Here is a 16,036-nt window from a genome sequence, read left to right on the forward strand (position 1 = left end):
AAACAATTAGGACACTCTGCGCAGTTTTTGCTCTGTCAGAAAATGACTTCTATAAATAAGTAAACTTTCCAACTTTCTGAGTCTAATTATCAGGGGACTGTCAGGCACAGTAATAGGTTTGGTAACTAGTTGAGAAGTCTAATGCAATCATGACATGTGAGTCACTCTGACCTGTGTGGCCCTGGCTCCCTATGAAAATATCACCCTTGATTAACACACAGCGCTTCAAGAGTTGTGATTCAATTACTGCCCGACATTCCTGCTGCCGATCCCGCCACACTGACCAAGGACGGCAGACAGCATCATTAGGAAGACCTTATTTTCATTCTTCCAGCTATACTAGGCAGCGACTAATACCTTCCTATCGCCAAAGGGCAGCGATCAACCTCGCTGTCCTAAAATGATATCCACACTGTCATATTGATATGTTCCTTAAACAAATACATGATAAAATTGTACACAATTCCTTAACCGCTTCACCCCCGGAAGATTTGGCTGCTGAATGACCAGGCCATTTAACTGACAAGTGCGTGGTCGTGTGACGTTGCACCCAAACAAAATTGATGTCCTTTTTTCACCACAAATAGAGATTTCTTATGGTGGTATTGGATCACCTCTGCGGTTTTTATTTTTTATGCTATAAACCAAAAAAGAGTGACAATTTTGAAAAAAAACAACATTTTGTACTTTTTGCTATAATAAATGTCCCTCTTTTTTTTTAAAAAAAAAAGCTAATTTTTTTTCTCAGTTTAGGCCGATATGTATTCTTCTACATATTTTTGGTAATAAAAATCTCAATAAGCTTATATTGATTGGTTTGCGCAAAAGTTATAGCGTCTACAAAATAGGGGATAGCTTTATAGCATTTTTATTATTATTTTTTTTTTACTAGTAATGGCGGGGATCTGTGATTTTTATCAGGACTGCGACATTATGGCGGACACATCAGACACTTTTGACACATTTTTGGTACCATTGGCATTTATACAACGATCAGTGCTATAAAAATGCATTGATTACTGTAAAAATGTCACTGGCAAGGAAAGGGGTTAACTGTGTTCTCTCTCTCTGTGTTCTAACTGAAGGGGGGATGGGACTATTTAGGGGAGATGACAGATCGCTGTTCATACTTTCTATGAACAGACAATCAGTCTCTTCTCCCCTCAGAGAACCAGAATCTGTGTGTTTACACACACAGATCCCGGTTCTTGGTGTGTCACGAGCGATCACAGGAGCCCGGTGGTCATTCCGCCCGCCGGGCACTAGAAATGGCCCGGGGGCGAGCAGTGGTCGTGCGGGCGTGGCTCCGGCAGCGCGCACGCCCCCTAGTGGCCACAGGGCAAAGCGACATGCTGAAAAGTTGATGTGCTTTACTGCTCCATCTGACAATGTAAGTCTTTGAGTTGGTTGCCTTTAAAAGACAATGCACTCTCTGTGTGCCTGATCTAGGTGCAGTTTAACAAAGTGTCCCACCTAGTGGCTAATCTTCAAATCTATATTTAAAGTCATTATAAAGGAAAGAAATAAACAAACATATCAATACTTAGTTGCTGTATGCAGTGGAAATGCACAGAGTGACCCTGAACCCCCTCTTCTCAGGTCCCACGTCGGCGCTCCTGGCCCCTCCTCTCTGTCCAGTGCCCCCATGGAAAGCCAATTCCCAGGGGGGCACTGTGTTCATTGACGCAGACAGCAGGACTCGCCTCACTCTAACCATCAATTCAAGACAGATATTGGATTAGATAACCTACTGAGGGCAAAAATTATGGCCAATTCAATACTGGCATGGTACTGTAAGTCCTGCTAATTAAACTGTTACAATCGCCATAAAGGTTGGGATGGGAGGGTGGGAAATTGTCAGGAATGAAGAGACACATCTGACAGCTGGCTGAAGATCCTGTAAGTGTGACTTATTTTGATTAAATGTCCATGTCCCCATCTCTTGACTTGTCTCTTCTAGTGTAGCTAGCCAATTAGCTTTTATAAACAGACAAATTCCAAGCATGTTTACCAGATAGCCTGCCGTCATGTTAAACACTGAGGACTTCTTTGTACACATTTGCAAATATACAGTATGTGGAAGCCACAGTGCCTATGCCAAGGCTCCTCTGTTTACTGCGGACCCAACTTTACAGTTATGAGAATCTCCAAGTTGGAGAACATATAGCAGTGGATAAATTAAGCGTAGGTTTTTCTGGAGGGAGGGATTAGCTTTTACCCCCTCGCACAATTTAGGAAACATAGGTACCACAGCAGAACTAAACATATTCCATGCCTCTAACACTCACGAGATCCTTTCACCTTTCAAGGCTCGAGGGTCCATACATTATCGACAAAAGAGATGCAGGTAACGATCTGTAATGGAAGTTGCGAAAATCCCATAACTGGACTACTTATGAGTTTTAAAGTGTTAAATAGAGGTCAACTACAGTATATATATATATATATATCTCAATAAAAATCCATGTTTTGATAGAAACATATTGAAATATCCCTAAAAATAACGGGCTGACGTAGTTCCAGAAGAGCACCTTGTTACATACATCCCTCCATCACCTCAATAACACCATAGGTCATGTTTTCAACAATATGTAACATAGGCTTTCACTGTTACTTGGTGAGGGGGTTGAGCTCAACATGTTTCATGAGTACTTCTTCGGGAGATGCAGAGTGTCTCCTATCTACAATTATGCAAATGTTGTTATGCATATCACAGATTTCCATCAATAACTACAGTCATTGCCAATGTAACCAAGCCCTTAAAACTTACTCAGTAACAGATAATAATCGAACCAATGATAAAACCATATAGTTCATTGCCTTTTATGTTTGAGGAGACTGATGGAACCGCAAAAGACCTAGAGTATCTCACTGCTTAGGTATGGTCTATAAAAATAAATACAAGGTCATAATAACCTGGTCCACAATTTCTCAGCCTAATATGCATCACTATAAATAGCAAGGGTCTAATTATTGATGATAATATGTGATATGCTAACAGTATTTGTATAACTGTAGATTACACACCCCTATTTCCTGAAGAAGTACTCATGAAACGCGTCAAGCCCAATACCTTCAACAGGCAACAGTAAAAGCCTATGTTATATATTGAAAACATGGGATACTAGCATCACCTAAGATGTACATTTGTACACAACGCATCAGGGCAGAGCTGCGCTCTGGCGGCCATTTCTGTAAGTGAACTGTGATTTGTTTTTACTTCTTGAGCATCTGGATGCATGTTTTTATTTTTAAGACTTGTCCATATTTAAAAAAAAAAAAAACACACTGTATATGACCCTTTTGATGTCTGTCTCCTTGCGGTGAGCGCTCTCTCCTACTTAGTGGTGGTGCATGTGGTTCAGTATCCTTAAGGGACGTGTACTGTTACCACATTCATGGGTTAACAAGATAACCCATGAATGTGGAGTTGGAGGTTCATACAGGAGAGGGCATGTTTGATGAAAATACACTGTAGGCTGCATTAGCATCTGGAAATGTAGTAAGTGTGGTATTGTCCTCATTCACAAGTGGTGGATATTTCAGACGATGATACTATTCACGGATTGATTCATTTAACTTTTTGCATGGACTGTTTTTACCTATTTGAGATATACTGTATATTTTTGTTACTCACTTTTTTCAATATCGTAATCACTAATTGTATTTTTTTTTACATTATATCACTTTGATATCCTATTTATGTCTAGGTGCTGCACTTTATGTTGTTTTACAGATTGTTTTTTGGTGTTTGTCTTATCTTGCCTTATTCTACTTTAGCACTGACTCAATACATCTGGTGTGTACAATATTGAAAATACAATCTATGGTATTAAGGGGTGATAAAGGGATGTATGTAACAAGGTACCATGCTGGCCCTTTATCTTTGTTTCATATTTCTAATAAAACTAGCTCATTTTATTTTTTGCATGTTTAGTATGAAGGGATGATGTTATCCCGCTACTAAGGGGCTAATACCATCTGTTTTTAGTTTCAGAATGCTAAGATCTTATACTCTAAAGGCCCATACACACGATCTGACTTTTTGACAACAAACATGAAAATTAGCTGTTTTGGAGCAACATCCGACCGTGTGTACGCTCCATCAGACAAACTTTTTCAGTTTTCATCTGACTTTTGTTGGCTGTGCGAACAGACAAACTTTCTGGCAACAAAAGTCTGATTGTGTGTACAGAAAACCATAGGACTTTTGTACAAAGTACAAACACGCATGCTCAGAACCAATGCAATAAATCAGACAACAATACAGAAGTTGACCAAAGGTGGCGGTAAAGAGCAGAAAACCACGTGATTTGGTGAAAGTTGGCTGAAAAAGTCCTACCGTGTGTATGCAATACAAGTTCTCGGCCGACGCCCTTTGTACAAAAATGGGAAACGGGAAAGTTTGTATAAAGTCCAAACGTGTGTATGAGGCTTAAAGCCTCATACACACTATAAGTTTTTCTGCTTAGTTTTTCCTTCAGATTTACCAAAACCATGTAGTAGAAGGGCCTGTCTGATTGCATACACATTGGAACTCCTAAGGTTTGACCTCATATTATATGGTTTTGGTAAATCTGAGGGAAAAACTCAGCAGAAAAAGTGATAGTGTGTATGGGGCTTCAGACATTTTTCCTTAGCTAACAATTAAAACTACATTTTCCAGTTATTTCAAAGATTTAAACTTTTAGTGTTAATGACTCAGCATCTCGGGAGAATTTTCTTACACAGACTTTTAATTAAGCAGCTAATAAAGTTTTCCTATTTGCACATTTTTGTAGCACACTTCCAGAGACCCAGGAAAAAGTAATGTGATTCAAGTCTACAGTCAGAGTAATAGAAGTGATTTATGCTCCATATAAGTCCTACATCTATTTCTCGACGCATTCTTGGCTTGTAGCAGATGAACCTGCTCATCAGAGGCTTCATTTAAACTGATAATGGGAAAACATTTCTGGAAAATCTCAGCAATAGTAACAAGATTTTGAATGTAGCCGCTGCAGCTGTGTCTTTCCTTGAACTTTCCACATTAGAATGGGTTTGTCCGCATTTCAAACAAGCATTAGTAGTCCTAACAGTGAAATAGAAAATAAATATTTGTTTCATCATAATAAAACCAACATAAATGGATTCTATATTACCAGGACCAGAAATAACATAAGACTCAGTAGGCTTAGGTCTAGGGTCCTGTCACGTACCTTTAAGGCAGAGCCCGGAGTGCAGGGAGTGGCTACTCGTAGACCTCTGACTCAAGAGACCCTGGTAGTGATGACAGGGGCTCAGGAGCACAGAGGGGCACAAGTGCCTGACTGGATGGTAGGTGTAAGCAGCAGCAGACCGTTGATGGTGGAGGTGTATTGTAGTCCAGTATCGGAATGCAGGCAAAGGTGAGGTAGGGTTCAGCAGATAGCAGAAGGATTCCTGTAGTCCAGTAACGGGATGCAAGTGATTGCAGGGAACAGCGAACAACGGAGGGGTACTGTAGTCCGACAGCGGATGCAGGTGCAAACAGAATACTGCGGAAGTGGGAAGAGTCTAGTAGTCTGCAGCAAGAGGTAGAAGGCTACAAACGCAGAGGGAGTAGCAGCTGGGTATGGTGGAAGACTGGGAGGTGTCCTGTAGTACAACAGCGGTGAACAAGCAACTTACAGTTGACGGATGGTGTAACAGTCCAGGTCAGGCACAGGCGGGCAGATCAGGTACAGAAACGGAATCCAGAAGAGTAGTCGGGTACAAAGCCAAAGTCGGGGGGCAGGCAGCAAACAGCAGAGTCGGGAACAAGCCGGGTTCAATACGGATCAGGATACGGATGCAGGTTCAGGTTCAGATGCAGGTTACCAGGAAGCACGGGAACGCTGTTGATCAGGCAGCAAGGCAGTGAAGCATGGATCCAGTTTAAATAGCGCTATTGGCGCCAATTTGCGTCAAACGGCTGCGCGCGCACCCGCGTGTGCGCGCACGCGCGCACCGCTGATCGCGGTAACGCTCCCGAAATTGCGCAAAAGATCTTCTGCGACTTACGCCGCTCGGACGTCCGTGAGGAGGATCTTCCTGACAGGTCCCCAGTGTTAGCAGGAAGCTTCTTCCCTTTGTGTCCCAGTTAGGCATTTTGGCATTGACTGACTCCTGAGCTCCTGAGAGGTAAATCCACCTCTCGTTACTTTCCTTAAAAAGGAACTGAACTCTCAAAGCTATATCCAAAAAAAAATGGGTAGAGGGCTAAGTAATATAGTCCCCAGTATTGTCTCAGGACTTCATTTAGCTGATCTTTTACCCATGCCTTGTTCTGCACTGTGTCCCAATGTGAAGGTCTCCATCTCAGTGCAGGCAAGGCCAAGGGCGTTTCTTGTGTTCTAATAGACCGAGGGCTGGTAGGATACTATGATCGCCACTTTGGATCAAATATAAGACTAATATCATCTTATGATCTGAACAATAATGAGTTGATCTAAAAACTGTAATGTCACATTATCATGACAGAATAATGAATAGATAGATTGAAAGTATATACATTATACAAGGGGTAGGAACCCCCGGCACACAAAGCCTCTTTTGCCGACACTGGACTCTCTCCCTATCAGCAGAGCAGTGCAGGGAAGTGTCAGTGAGGTACTAATGCATTCCAATCTCAGAATTTCCCACGCCACACCTGCACTGAGGGGGAGGCACTGCACCCCCACACATTATAAAAGATGGAAAACATTGTTTGGTTTTCTAACTTTGCTGCAGTTGCGATCGTCAGCTTTTGTGATGGGGAAGAGATTGGGGGGAATGTCTGCTGGGTGGGGCTGTTTCTAGGAGGAGGATGACTGTCATTGGCCACTGCTAAAGCCAATCACAGTCCTGCTAGCCCCATCCACCATCTGGAGGAAGATGACTCGCTTGGTTGCCACTACAGATCTCAGAAAGAAGGGATTTTCCTGCGATTGAGAAAACCACAATCAGGTGACAGTTTGTGGAATTGCTGTTGAGCTTCTGGGAACTTTGTTGAAATTATTCTTGAACCTTTGTGTCACTTACTACTGAACCCCAGCACTCTGTGTCCCTTTAAACCACAGCCAGTATTCAGCGCAATTAAAATCACACCCAACTTTTCCTGTGTCGCAGAGCGCCGCACTTTTTCTCAGCTGCGGGGGCCCAACTTATGATCCTGCACAGAGGCCCACTGCTTTCAGAAAATGCCCCTGACCAGAGCTCATCATTGCGCATCCATTTCAGATGCTTGTACATGACATCACATACATTACATACATCACATAAATTACATTAAAGCATGTGGGCTGGATGCGGGAGTTGGATCAGCTGGATAAGTGTGCCAGGACAAGTAGATGTGTCTCATCTCTGCTTCCTTTCACCACTCTGCATATCATAGATGAGAAAAGGGTACAGCATTGGAGAAAATGAGCAGGAGGGGTTCAGAGGTGGGACAGAAGGGCAGGCGGGTACAGTGGTGCGGCAGATGTGCAGGGAGGTATAGTGGTGGAAGAGATGAGAAGGGGATGGTGTTGGAGCAGATGAGCAGGGGGGTTCAGTGTTGGGGCAGATGAGCAGGGGGGTTCAGTGTTGGGGCAAATGAGAAGAGGGTTCAGTGGTGGGACAGAAAAGCAGGGGGGTAGATTTGTGGGGCAGATGTGCAAAGAGGTGTATTGGTGGGACAGAGGAGCAGGGAGTTACAGTGGTGGCAGAAGATCAGGGGAGACAGAGGTGGGGCAGAAGAGCAGGGGGGGATGGAGGTGAGACAGATGTGCAGGAGGTACATTGGTGGGGCAGATGAGAAAGCGGGTTACAGTGGTGGGGCAGATGAGCATATGGGTTCAGTGTTAGGACAGATGAGAAGGAGATTCAGTAGTGAGACAGAAGAGCATGGGGATGTGACAGTGGAGCAGATGTGCAGGGAGGTACAGTGGTGGGGCAGATGAGAGAAAGGGGTACATTGATGGGGCAGATGAGCAGGGAGGTTACAGTGGTGGGAAAGAAGAGCATGGGGGTACAGTGGTGGTGCAGATGTGCAGGAGGTACAGTGGTGGGAGGGATGAGAAGGGGGTTCAGCAGTAGCACCAAAAAACAGTGGGGTACAGTGATGGGGCAGATGAGCAGGGGGTTACAGTGGTGGGACAGATAAGGGGGGTTCAGCGTCGGGCCAGATGAGAAGAGGGTTACAGTGGTCGTAAAGATGAGCAGGGGGTTACAGCAGTGGGGCAGAGGAGCAGGGGGGTACAGAGGTGGGGTAGATGTGCAGAGGAGAAAGGAGGTACATCAGCGGAACACATGAGCACGGGGTTACAGTGGTGGGGCAGAAGAGCAGGGGGTACTGTGGTGGGACAGAGGTGCAGGAGGTACAGCGCTGGGGCAGATGAGAAAGGGCGTTACAGTGGTGGGGCAGATGAGCAGATAAGTTCAGGTGAGCAGGGGGTTACAGTGGTGGGAGAGAAGAACAGGGTGGTACAGTGGTGGGGCAGATGTACAGGGGATTACAGTGGTAGGACGGATGAGCAGGGGGGTACAGAGGTGGGGCAGATGTTCAGGGGGTTACAGTGGTGGGGCATATGAGAAAGGGGGTACATTGGTGGGGCAGATGTACAGGGTGTTACAGTGGTGGGGCAGATGTGCCGGGTAGTACAGTGGTGGGGCAGATGTGCAGGGTAGTACAGTGATGGGGCAGATGTGCTACAGTGGTGGGGCAGATGTACAGAGGGGTATAGTGGTGAAACAGATTTGCAGGGGGTACAGTGATCTGAGGTGTAGAGTTGCAGGAATTGGGGCTGATCTGAGGCGTGAGAGTGCAGGATGTTAATTTCTCACTACTAAAGTAGTTCACAGCATTTACTTTATAAAAATCCTTTTCGTGATTGAGAGTGTGAGGTTGGCACGCTCAATTTCTTTGAAAACACTTTTCGGCACACTGTTATAAAAAGGTTGCCTACCCCTGCCTTATACAATGTTTTAAAACTCTGTATGTTTTAAAAACCCTATAATGCATGGAAGGTATATCTCCATATCTCAAATGAGACCCAAATGAGACCCTGGGCACTCAGTAGAAGACCCGGAGCATATGCTCTGGGTGCAAGGGTCTAGCAACAACCCTTGGTAGGGCTTTGTTTCCTCATGTCAGAGCATCCAACAACGGGAACAGTGAGCAGCACAATGCTGACATCACCAAATCTCGTTCCAATTTTCCTGTCACTAACATAGGCATCAGTGCTGTATATCTCACACTGCAGATGTGGGCTGTAGGTACAGGAGTTCCTAGGTACACTCACACATGAGCAAATGCACTGTTATTTTTCTGGAGGAATTTCAAAGGGTAACTTTTTCAGGGTACAACATAGCAAATCTTCACTTCTTAAGTTCCTTAGCACTAAATAGCACTAATAGCATTCACAATTGTGGTGACTTTCCCTGTTAAAGAAGAAATATCGTAATAAATACTATATCAAATGGTATAGATGGCTTCTTGTGTAAGAATAGAATATGTTATGTTATTATTTTTATATGGAGTGTATTGCTAACTCAAATAATAGCAGAATGTCTGAGCACTTGAAACCTAAGAACACCTGATCCTCAAACACTATTGGCTTGCTTGTTACTCATCATTGATAGGCTGCCAAGGGATCAGCCATGAGAGATCTGCTTATGCTGACCAAGACTGTGCTTCCACTATAGAATGCGCATGATGTAGAAAAATAAAAAATCCTGAACTGTGTACAAAAATGATCTAAGATGTTGGAAAAAACGCAAGCAGTAATTAGCATGTACAACACGTAAGTGTACTTGTTACTAGGAAGGTGTTACTTGCACGAGTATGACCATCCATGGATTTCAGTTGGTGAAATGCTGACTTTTTTTTACACTTATCTCTATTACTTTGTATTGAAGACCGAATGCTCTTGAAGGCCTCATTCTCAAGAGAAGAACATGCCTGCAAAACTGTACAAAAGATTATAGTATATTCTTAGAACATTTTACATTTTATTCCCTGAAAACTAAAAGTAAAGTCATGTTGAATATTTCAATATTTACCATTAAAGTACCTGTTTTCTCCTTTTTTTTTTACTTTGCAGGTCCTTTTACCTCAATATGAGGACAGTGCTAGTGGAACATCTAAGGAGCCTCCTCCACCCTACATGTCAGCCTGAAGAAAAGCTGAAAACCCAACATCAGAAAGAATCAGCAGCTTTATAAATGTCCGAGGCATTGGGGCAATAATACATTTCATCCACTGGTTATATTCTACTGAACAGCAGCACTACCAAATATCTTGTCAATAAGCATACCATGAATTAGATGCACTATGTTCCACTGACAACTAGAAAATAGCCTAGTCATGTCAATGACTTGGATTTTCGAGTTATTGTGGAAGACTGAACAGAGGGCCTTAGTGCATCCCCTATGGTGTTTCCCTTTTGGCTTTGTAATGTGACATCTTTGAAATCTTTGTGCAAAGTGTTCTGTACAACATACATACTGTTTCCTTATCCTAAAAAACGCACTTACCCGGTCCCATTGCTTTTAATAGAGTAGCGATGTAATGAATTCATGTTGATATTGTATATACTGATTTTAAGAGTACTTGCAAATTTGCGTGGACTGCTTATCCATAGCGTCTTCATTCCGTTACTTTTGCTCTTTCCGTACTTTTTGTGTATTACTTTAACAAAGTCTTCTAATAAACAACATATAGACAATGTATAGCTGTAGAACATTGTAGATTAGGTATGGAACATTGTATATCAAAATCATAACCAATATTTAAGCTGCATGACTTCACTTTGATCTTTGTAAACCTAATACACTCTGGTCCAAATAATATTATTTTTTTCAGCTTACAGAATATATGGCGTTTGCTATGTAATTTCATTACAAAGTGAAATTAAGACTGCATGACCAAACTAAGTAACTCTTTGCATGTCCAAAGATTAAGGTGAACCCAATTTAATATATAATAGTAAAAATAAAAAGTTCCTTTTTTTGATGATTTCGTATAAACCTTCATGACTTTTTATGGAACATGAATGAATGCAGGTGAATTTAGGCAGGTTATCATATAGCGCTCTCTGTAAATGGGAAATGCATATGTAAAGAATTATACATTTGTATATATATATATTTACTGTATTTTGTTTGGATTAAAGGCTGACTTTAGTGTACTTTGAGGAGTTAAGACATTATCCATTCTAAAGATGATATAGTTTGCAATTTGCTGTTGCTTTACTACGTTCAGTCAGATTGATGAATACTCAATTGTCTTAAAATTAGAATTTTATTTTGATACAGTGTGGCAAAGCATTTGGAGTCGATATATATTTAGGCATTTTGAATGGCAGAATGCAAGTGCTAAGCATTACTAACTCTTAACCCTTCGAATGAAAATGCAATATTGGCTAAAATATATAGACATCTCTTAGTTGTGTCTTTTACTCACTGACTTTTTTTGTGTTGTCAATATTTTTGTTATGAATAATGTTTAAAATTTAAAGTGTAATTTATTATTCACATGCTCATGCCAGTCTAAGGCCACTGATGCATGATAAAACCTAAATATTACCCATGGTCTTTATAAATAATGCTATTTGTTCTCATTTTAAGAAGCCAATAGAACAATGGTATTTGTATCATCTAGGGCAGTGATGGTGAACCTTGGCACCCCAGATGTTTTGGAACTTTAATTCCCATGATGCTCACCTACACTGCAGAGTGCATGAGCATCATGGGAAATGTAGTTCCTGGGGTGCCAAGGTTTGCCATCACTGATTTAGGGTTTTACAGCCCCAATAAACTTTTAGTTTAAATCAGTACATTCCAGGTTCATTAAAGCAAAAGGTGTTCAAAGTCTTACAATTCATTTTCTTCGAAAATGGCTATCTCCTGACTAGAAAAGCCTGTCCCCTGCCAAATCATTGTTCTCAGCGTAGATGCAGCGGTCTCTCTGCAGACATCCGAGACATCCTGCTTAGTGAAAGCTAGCTCTCTTCAATCAGCAAGGAGCTTGAGCTTTGATGATTGCAGAGCTGTAGGCCTGATTTAGCAAGATTTCTGCAGAGAGACTACTGATTCCATACACATGCTGGTAGGAGACGGCTGTTTGAATGTATTTAGCCATTTTAAACTGAAGGTTCAATTTGGCTTTAACCAAAATGAGTGTTTCTTTTTAATTTTATATATATATTTTTTTTCTGAACATTACAAAAGATGTAAATGTAGTGTTTAAGCCTAATGCATATCTTGATTACTTTTTTGATACTGTCCTGAGTCCTGTTTTAAAAGTTTATACTGTATGTATTTATTTTATAAAAAGTCAGTTGTGGCTATTTAAAATGCTGTTTATGCCCAAAATGTGAATGTTTTGAGAGTATCAAACTAGCAATGAATTGTGCATTTCTGTTACTGTTCAAGCACTCTGTTTGGGCAGTAGGTCACGTCATAATGTAAGCCTGCCACTAATGTATTTCAGATTTATTTATAGATATTATTTACATTCAATAACTTATTATAAATTAGAAAAAATATAATTTTATTACACATATTTGCACTAATCTAGTATCTGTGGTGGCACCTTAGTCAAGCTCCTTTGAGAAGGTTCTCAGTATATTACAGCCACTGGTTCTGCAGTGGATGACCAAACCCCCAGACTATTTTCAGGCAGTGTTTCCCAAAGTTTACACCACCATGACAACCTTCAAAGTGTCTGAGTGCCACTTGTACAATAAAAGATGACTATGTGTCCCACCTAGCTCCACTGCCAGCATCCAGTTTGGACATCGCCTTCTCCAAAACGTCCACTGGAAAACATATATTCTACCTGTGCACTGATAGCTAACAAAATAGTCTATTCTTCAACAAAGCATGTTTACACAAAAAACTCTGAGCCCTATATTGTACTACTTACAGTAAGGGTGAGACCCACCAGTTGTCCATGTTCCACTTTAGAGAAACGATTTCTTAAAGTGGAACTTTACCTACAACAACTTGATAAAAAATAATGTTCTTTAGCAAGGAACATACATTGAACATAATAATTATGCTACCAAAATGAGCGTGTTTTGTAAATTTCCTCCAGCATTGCTCCTGTTTTTTCTTGCTGGAGGCTGCCATTGTACTGAAGCCGAGAGCCCCTGAGCAGTAAATCTTTAGGCTCAGCAGATCAGCCTTTAGTGGCTCTGATGTTTGGCACAGTGCCAAAAAATAGAAAGCAACTAAGCATGTGCAGAGCAGGGTGAGACAGTGTATTACTGAATTTTGAACAGTATAGGCACTTATTTATAATGTTTTACATAGCTATACCTGCAGAAGGAGCCACCATGACATGATCTAGCAAAACTTTATTTGCCACTTTAAAGGCACTCTAATGGAATTTATAATATTGAAATTGTGTATGTTACTGAATTAGAAGTGAATATTTGAGGTTACTATATCCATCCCAAACAAAAGAAAGAGAAAACCACTAGGTCGGACTTTGAAGGCAGATTGGACCAGCAAAATTAGTTTAAAAAGTACATTTTTTTATTTACATGTGAAAATAAAAAAAAAAACACATATGCAAATGTTCATAATATATTAAATGCTAAAAAAAAGCATATATATTTATAGTTAACCTAAAACACGGCCAGTGTTGTAAAGTGACCCCAATGAAGAGTCACAAATACCCAGAGGACGTTTACTGATCACAAATACGTAAGCCTCTGTGTGTCTATGCATTTTGCTGGTTTGCTTCTTCAGGACACACGCAAGGGGGGTATAGAGACAGGTCTCACTGGCCCAGATGCATGGAAATGCCTACGCAAAAATTCTCCCTGGGCGGCACCGGAGTAACAAAGATAGCTGAGCAGATATAAGTCCCAATTTATCAGAGTCAGAAAATCGTTATTTTTGGGGAGAGGAGATTACCATATAGAGCGGACAGCAGAAGAAATAGTGTTACTAGAATAGCTGCACAGCCAGCAGCAGCCAGATCATACTGGTACTAGCATTAATGCCTGACTTTAACACAGGAATTAAGAAACAAGTACCAAAAGGCCCCAGGCTGGGCACTATGGGTCAACAGTATTGTTATTATTATACAGGATTTATATAGCGCCAACAGTTAGCGCTGTGCTTTACAATATCAATGGAGACAGTACAATTACAATACAATAAAATACAATAGGGTTAAGAGGGCCCAGTTCATAAGAGCTTGCAATCTAATAAGGTGGAGCAAGTGGTACAAAAGGTTATAACTGTGGGTAATGAGCTGATGGAAGTGACAAAAGTTCATTTAGTTGAAGGTGTGATAGACTTCCCTGAAGTGATGAGTTTTCATGGATGGCCGATAGGCAGCCAAAGTAGGAGGTAGCTGGACAGACAGAGGTAGGGAGTTCCAGAGGCTCTGGAGAAGTCCTGGAGATGAGCATGGGACGAGGAGACAAGGGGGCTTGAGAGCAGGAGGTCTTGAGTGGACCGCAGAGGATGGTTTGGGTGATATTTAGAGACAAGATTGGTGATGTAACTTGGGGAAGAGTGGTGAATGGCTGTGTAAGAAAGGAATGGCTGTACATCAGGCTGGAGTCTGTCAATTTATTGAAGTAACTGTATGGCACACACCAGGTGACAGAGAAAACAGAAGGTTGATACGTTTCACACAAATATGATTTGCTTATTAAATAAGTTGAATAAGCACATCCTATTTGTGTGAAACACATCAACCTCTTGTTGTCTCTGTCATCTGTTGTGTGTCATCTGTTTTCAGAGGCGAGCCGGGGCTTGCACCCACATGTGAAGCTGTAAGTTGATTGATTACTGACCTGAATCGGCATCTTTCCTTTTTCTCTAAATGGCTGTGTATGTTGTTGTTAATATTTAGAATTTAATTCACTGGCAATTGGAAGTCAGTGGAAGGATTGGCAGAAAGATGTGGCAGAGACTGAGCAGTTGGTAAGGTAAATGAGTCTGGCAGCAGTATTCCTGATGGACTGAAGAGGGGATAGCCTTTGCAGAGGTAGGCCTACGAGAAGGGAGTTGCAATAGTTTAGGTGAGAGATAACAAGAAAGTGAATTAATAGCTTGGTGGTTTCATTAGGAAAAAAGGGGAACATTTTAGAGATGTTACAGAGGTGAAGTCTACAAGCTTTTGATAGCGATTGGATTTGGGGCTGAAAGGACAGGTCAGAGTCTAGGATTACACCTAGTACTCTGGTGTGAGGGGAGGGATTGATAGTTGCATCATTGATCTTGATGGAAAAGTATATTACAAAGGTTGGTAACTTTAGACTCTCCGGCTGTGGTGGACCTGTAAGTGGAGGCAGATCCCTCTTAGCTCTACCACAGCCAGGAATAGTCCAACTGTTGTTAGATCACACTTTCAAGAGACCACCTGAACTTGCTTATGTTGTCAACATGAGCAGATAACCAGATACCAGTCTCATCATAGGAGAAAATACTTTTCATAGCATATATTTCCAACCTGATATTTTCACTATTCCACAAAGAATGATTGGCTGGAGTCTTGGTTACACATAACTTTTTTGCTTGATCTAGCTATTATTTTATAACAGAAATTTTAAAAAAATGAATAAAACAGGAAAAGGCAGGGAAAAGGGAGGAAGGGTTTTACACCCTATAGTCAAAATCCTTTGTCTCGAAAATCTTAACTTTTAATAGTAATGAAAACAAGACATCACCTGAGCATTTCTTGTGTACCTGCTATTGTTGCTCTCTGTTGTGACTGAGGTTTCTTGTAATATCAAGCATCTGTCATACAATCTATATTAATAAAGTAGACACTGGTTTCTCATTATGAAATATTCGGGGTCTTGATATGCTTTGTTGCATCCATATAAGTGCTGTCACTTCTTGCATTTGTAGTCACACGGTATAACTTGATAAGTTATTTTTGCATCTGAACTGCTTACATTTACAGGTGACAGAAGTTAGGGTGACCTTGGAAAGTGCTTGACTTTGCCTGACTGATGCAATAACATCTATGCAGTGTAAAGAATGATATTCTACATGTGTTAACATTAAATCAGACAGCACAGAACAGTGCCCAAACCTCCTCCACCCA

At 41.3% G+C, this 16,036-nt stretch overlaps 1 protein-coding gene across 1 annotated transcript in view; it reads left to right on the forward strand.

The window, feature by feature from the left end:
• Window positions 1-15,774, forward strand: part of LAPTM4B (lysosomal protein transmembrane 4 beta) — a 233,980-nt gene extending 218,206 nt beyond the window's left edge. The window contains exon 7 of the mRNA XM_077493076.1: window positions 10,062-15,774. Coding sequence (XP_077349202.1) covers window positions 10,062-10,136 — 75 coding nt within the window. The 3' untranslated portion in view covers window positions 10,137-15,774. The remainder of the gene's footprint in view (window positions 1-10,061) is intronic.
• The last annotated feature ends 262 nt before the right edge of the window (window positions 15,775-16,036 follow it).

The sequence above is a fragment of the Lithobates pipiens genome, unplaced genomic scaffold, assembly GCF_037356315.1.
Source record: "Lithobates pipiens isolate NorthernLeopardFrog02 unplaced genomic scaffold, aLitPip1_a1.2 Scaffold_19, whole genome shotgun sequence".
NCBI lineage: Eukaryota > Metazoa > Chordata > Amphibia > Anura > Ranidae > Lithobates > Lithobates pipiens.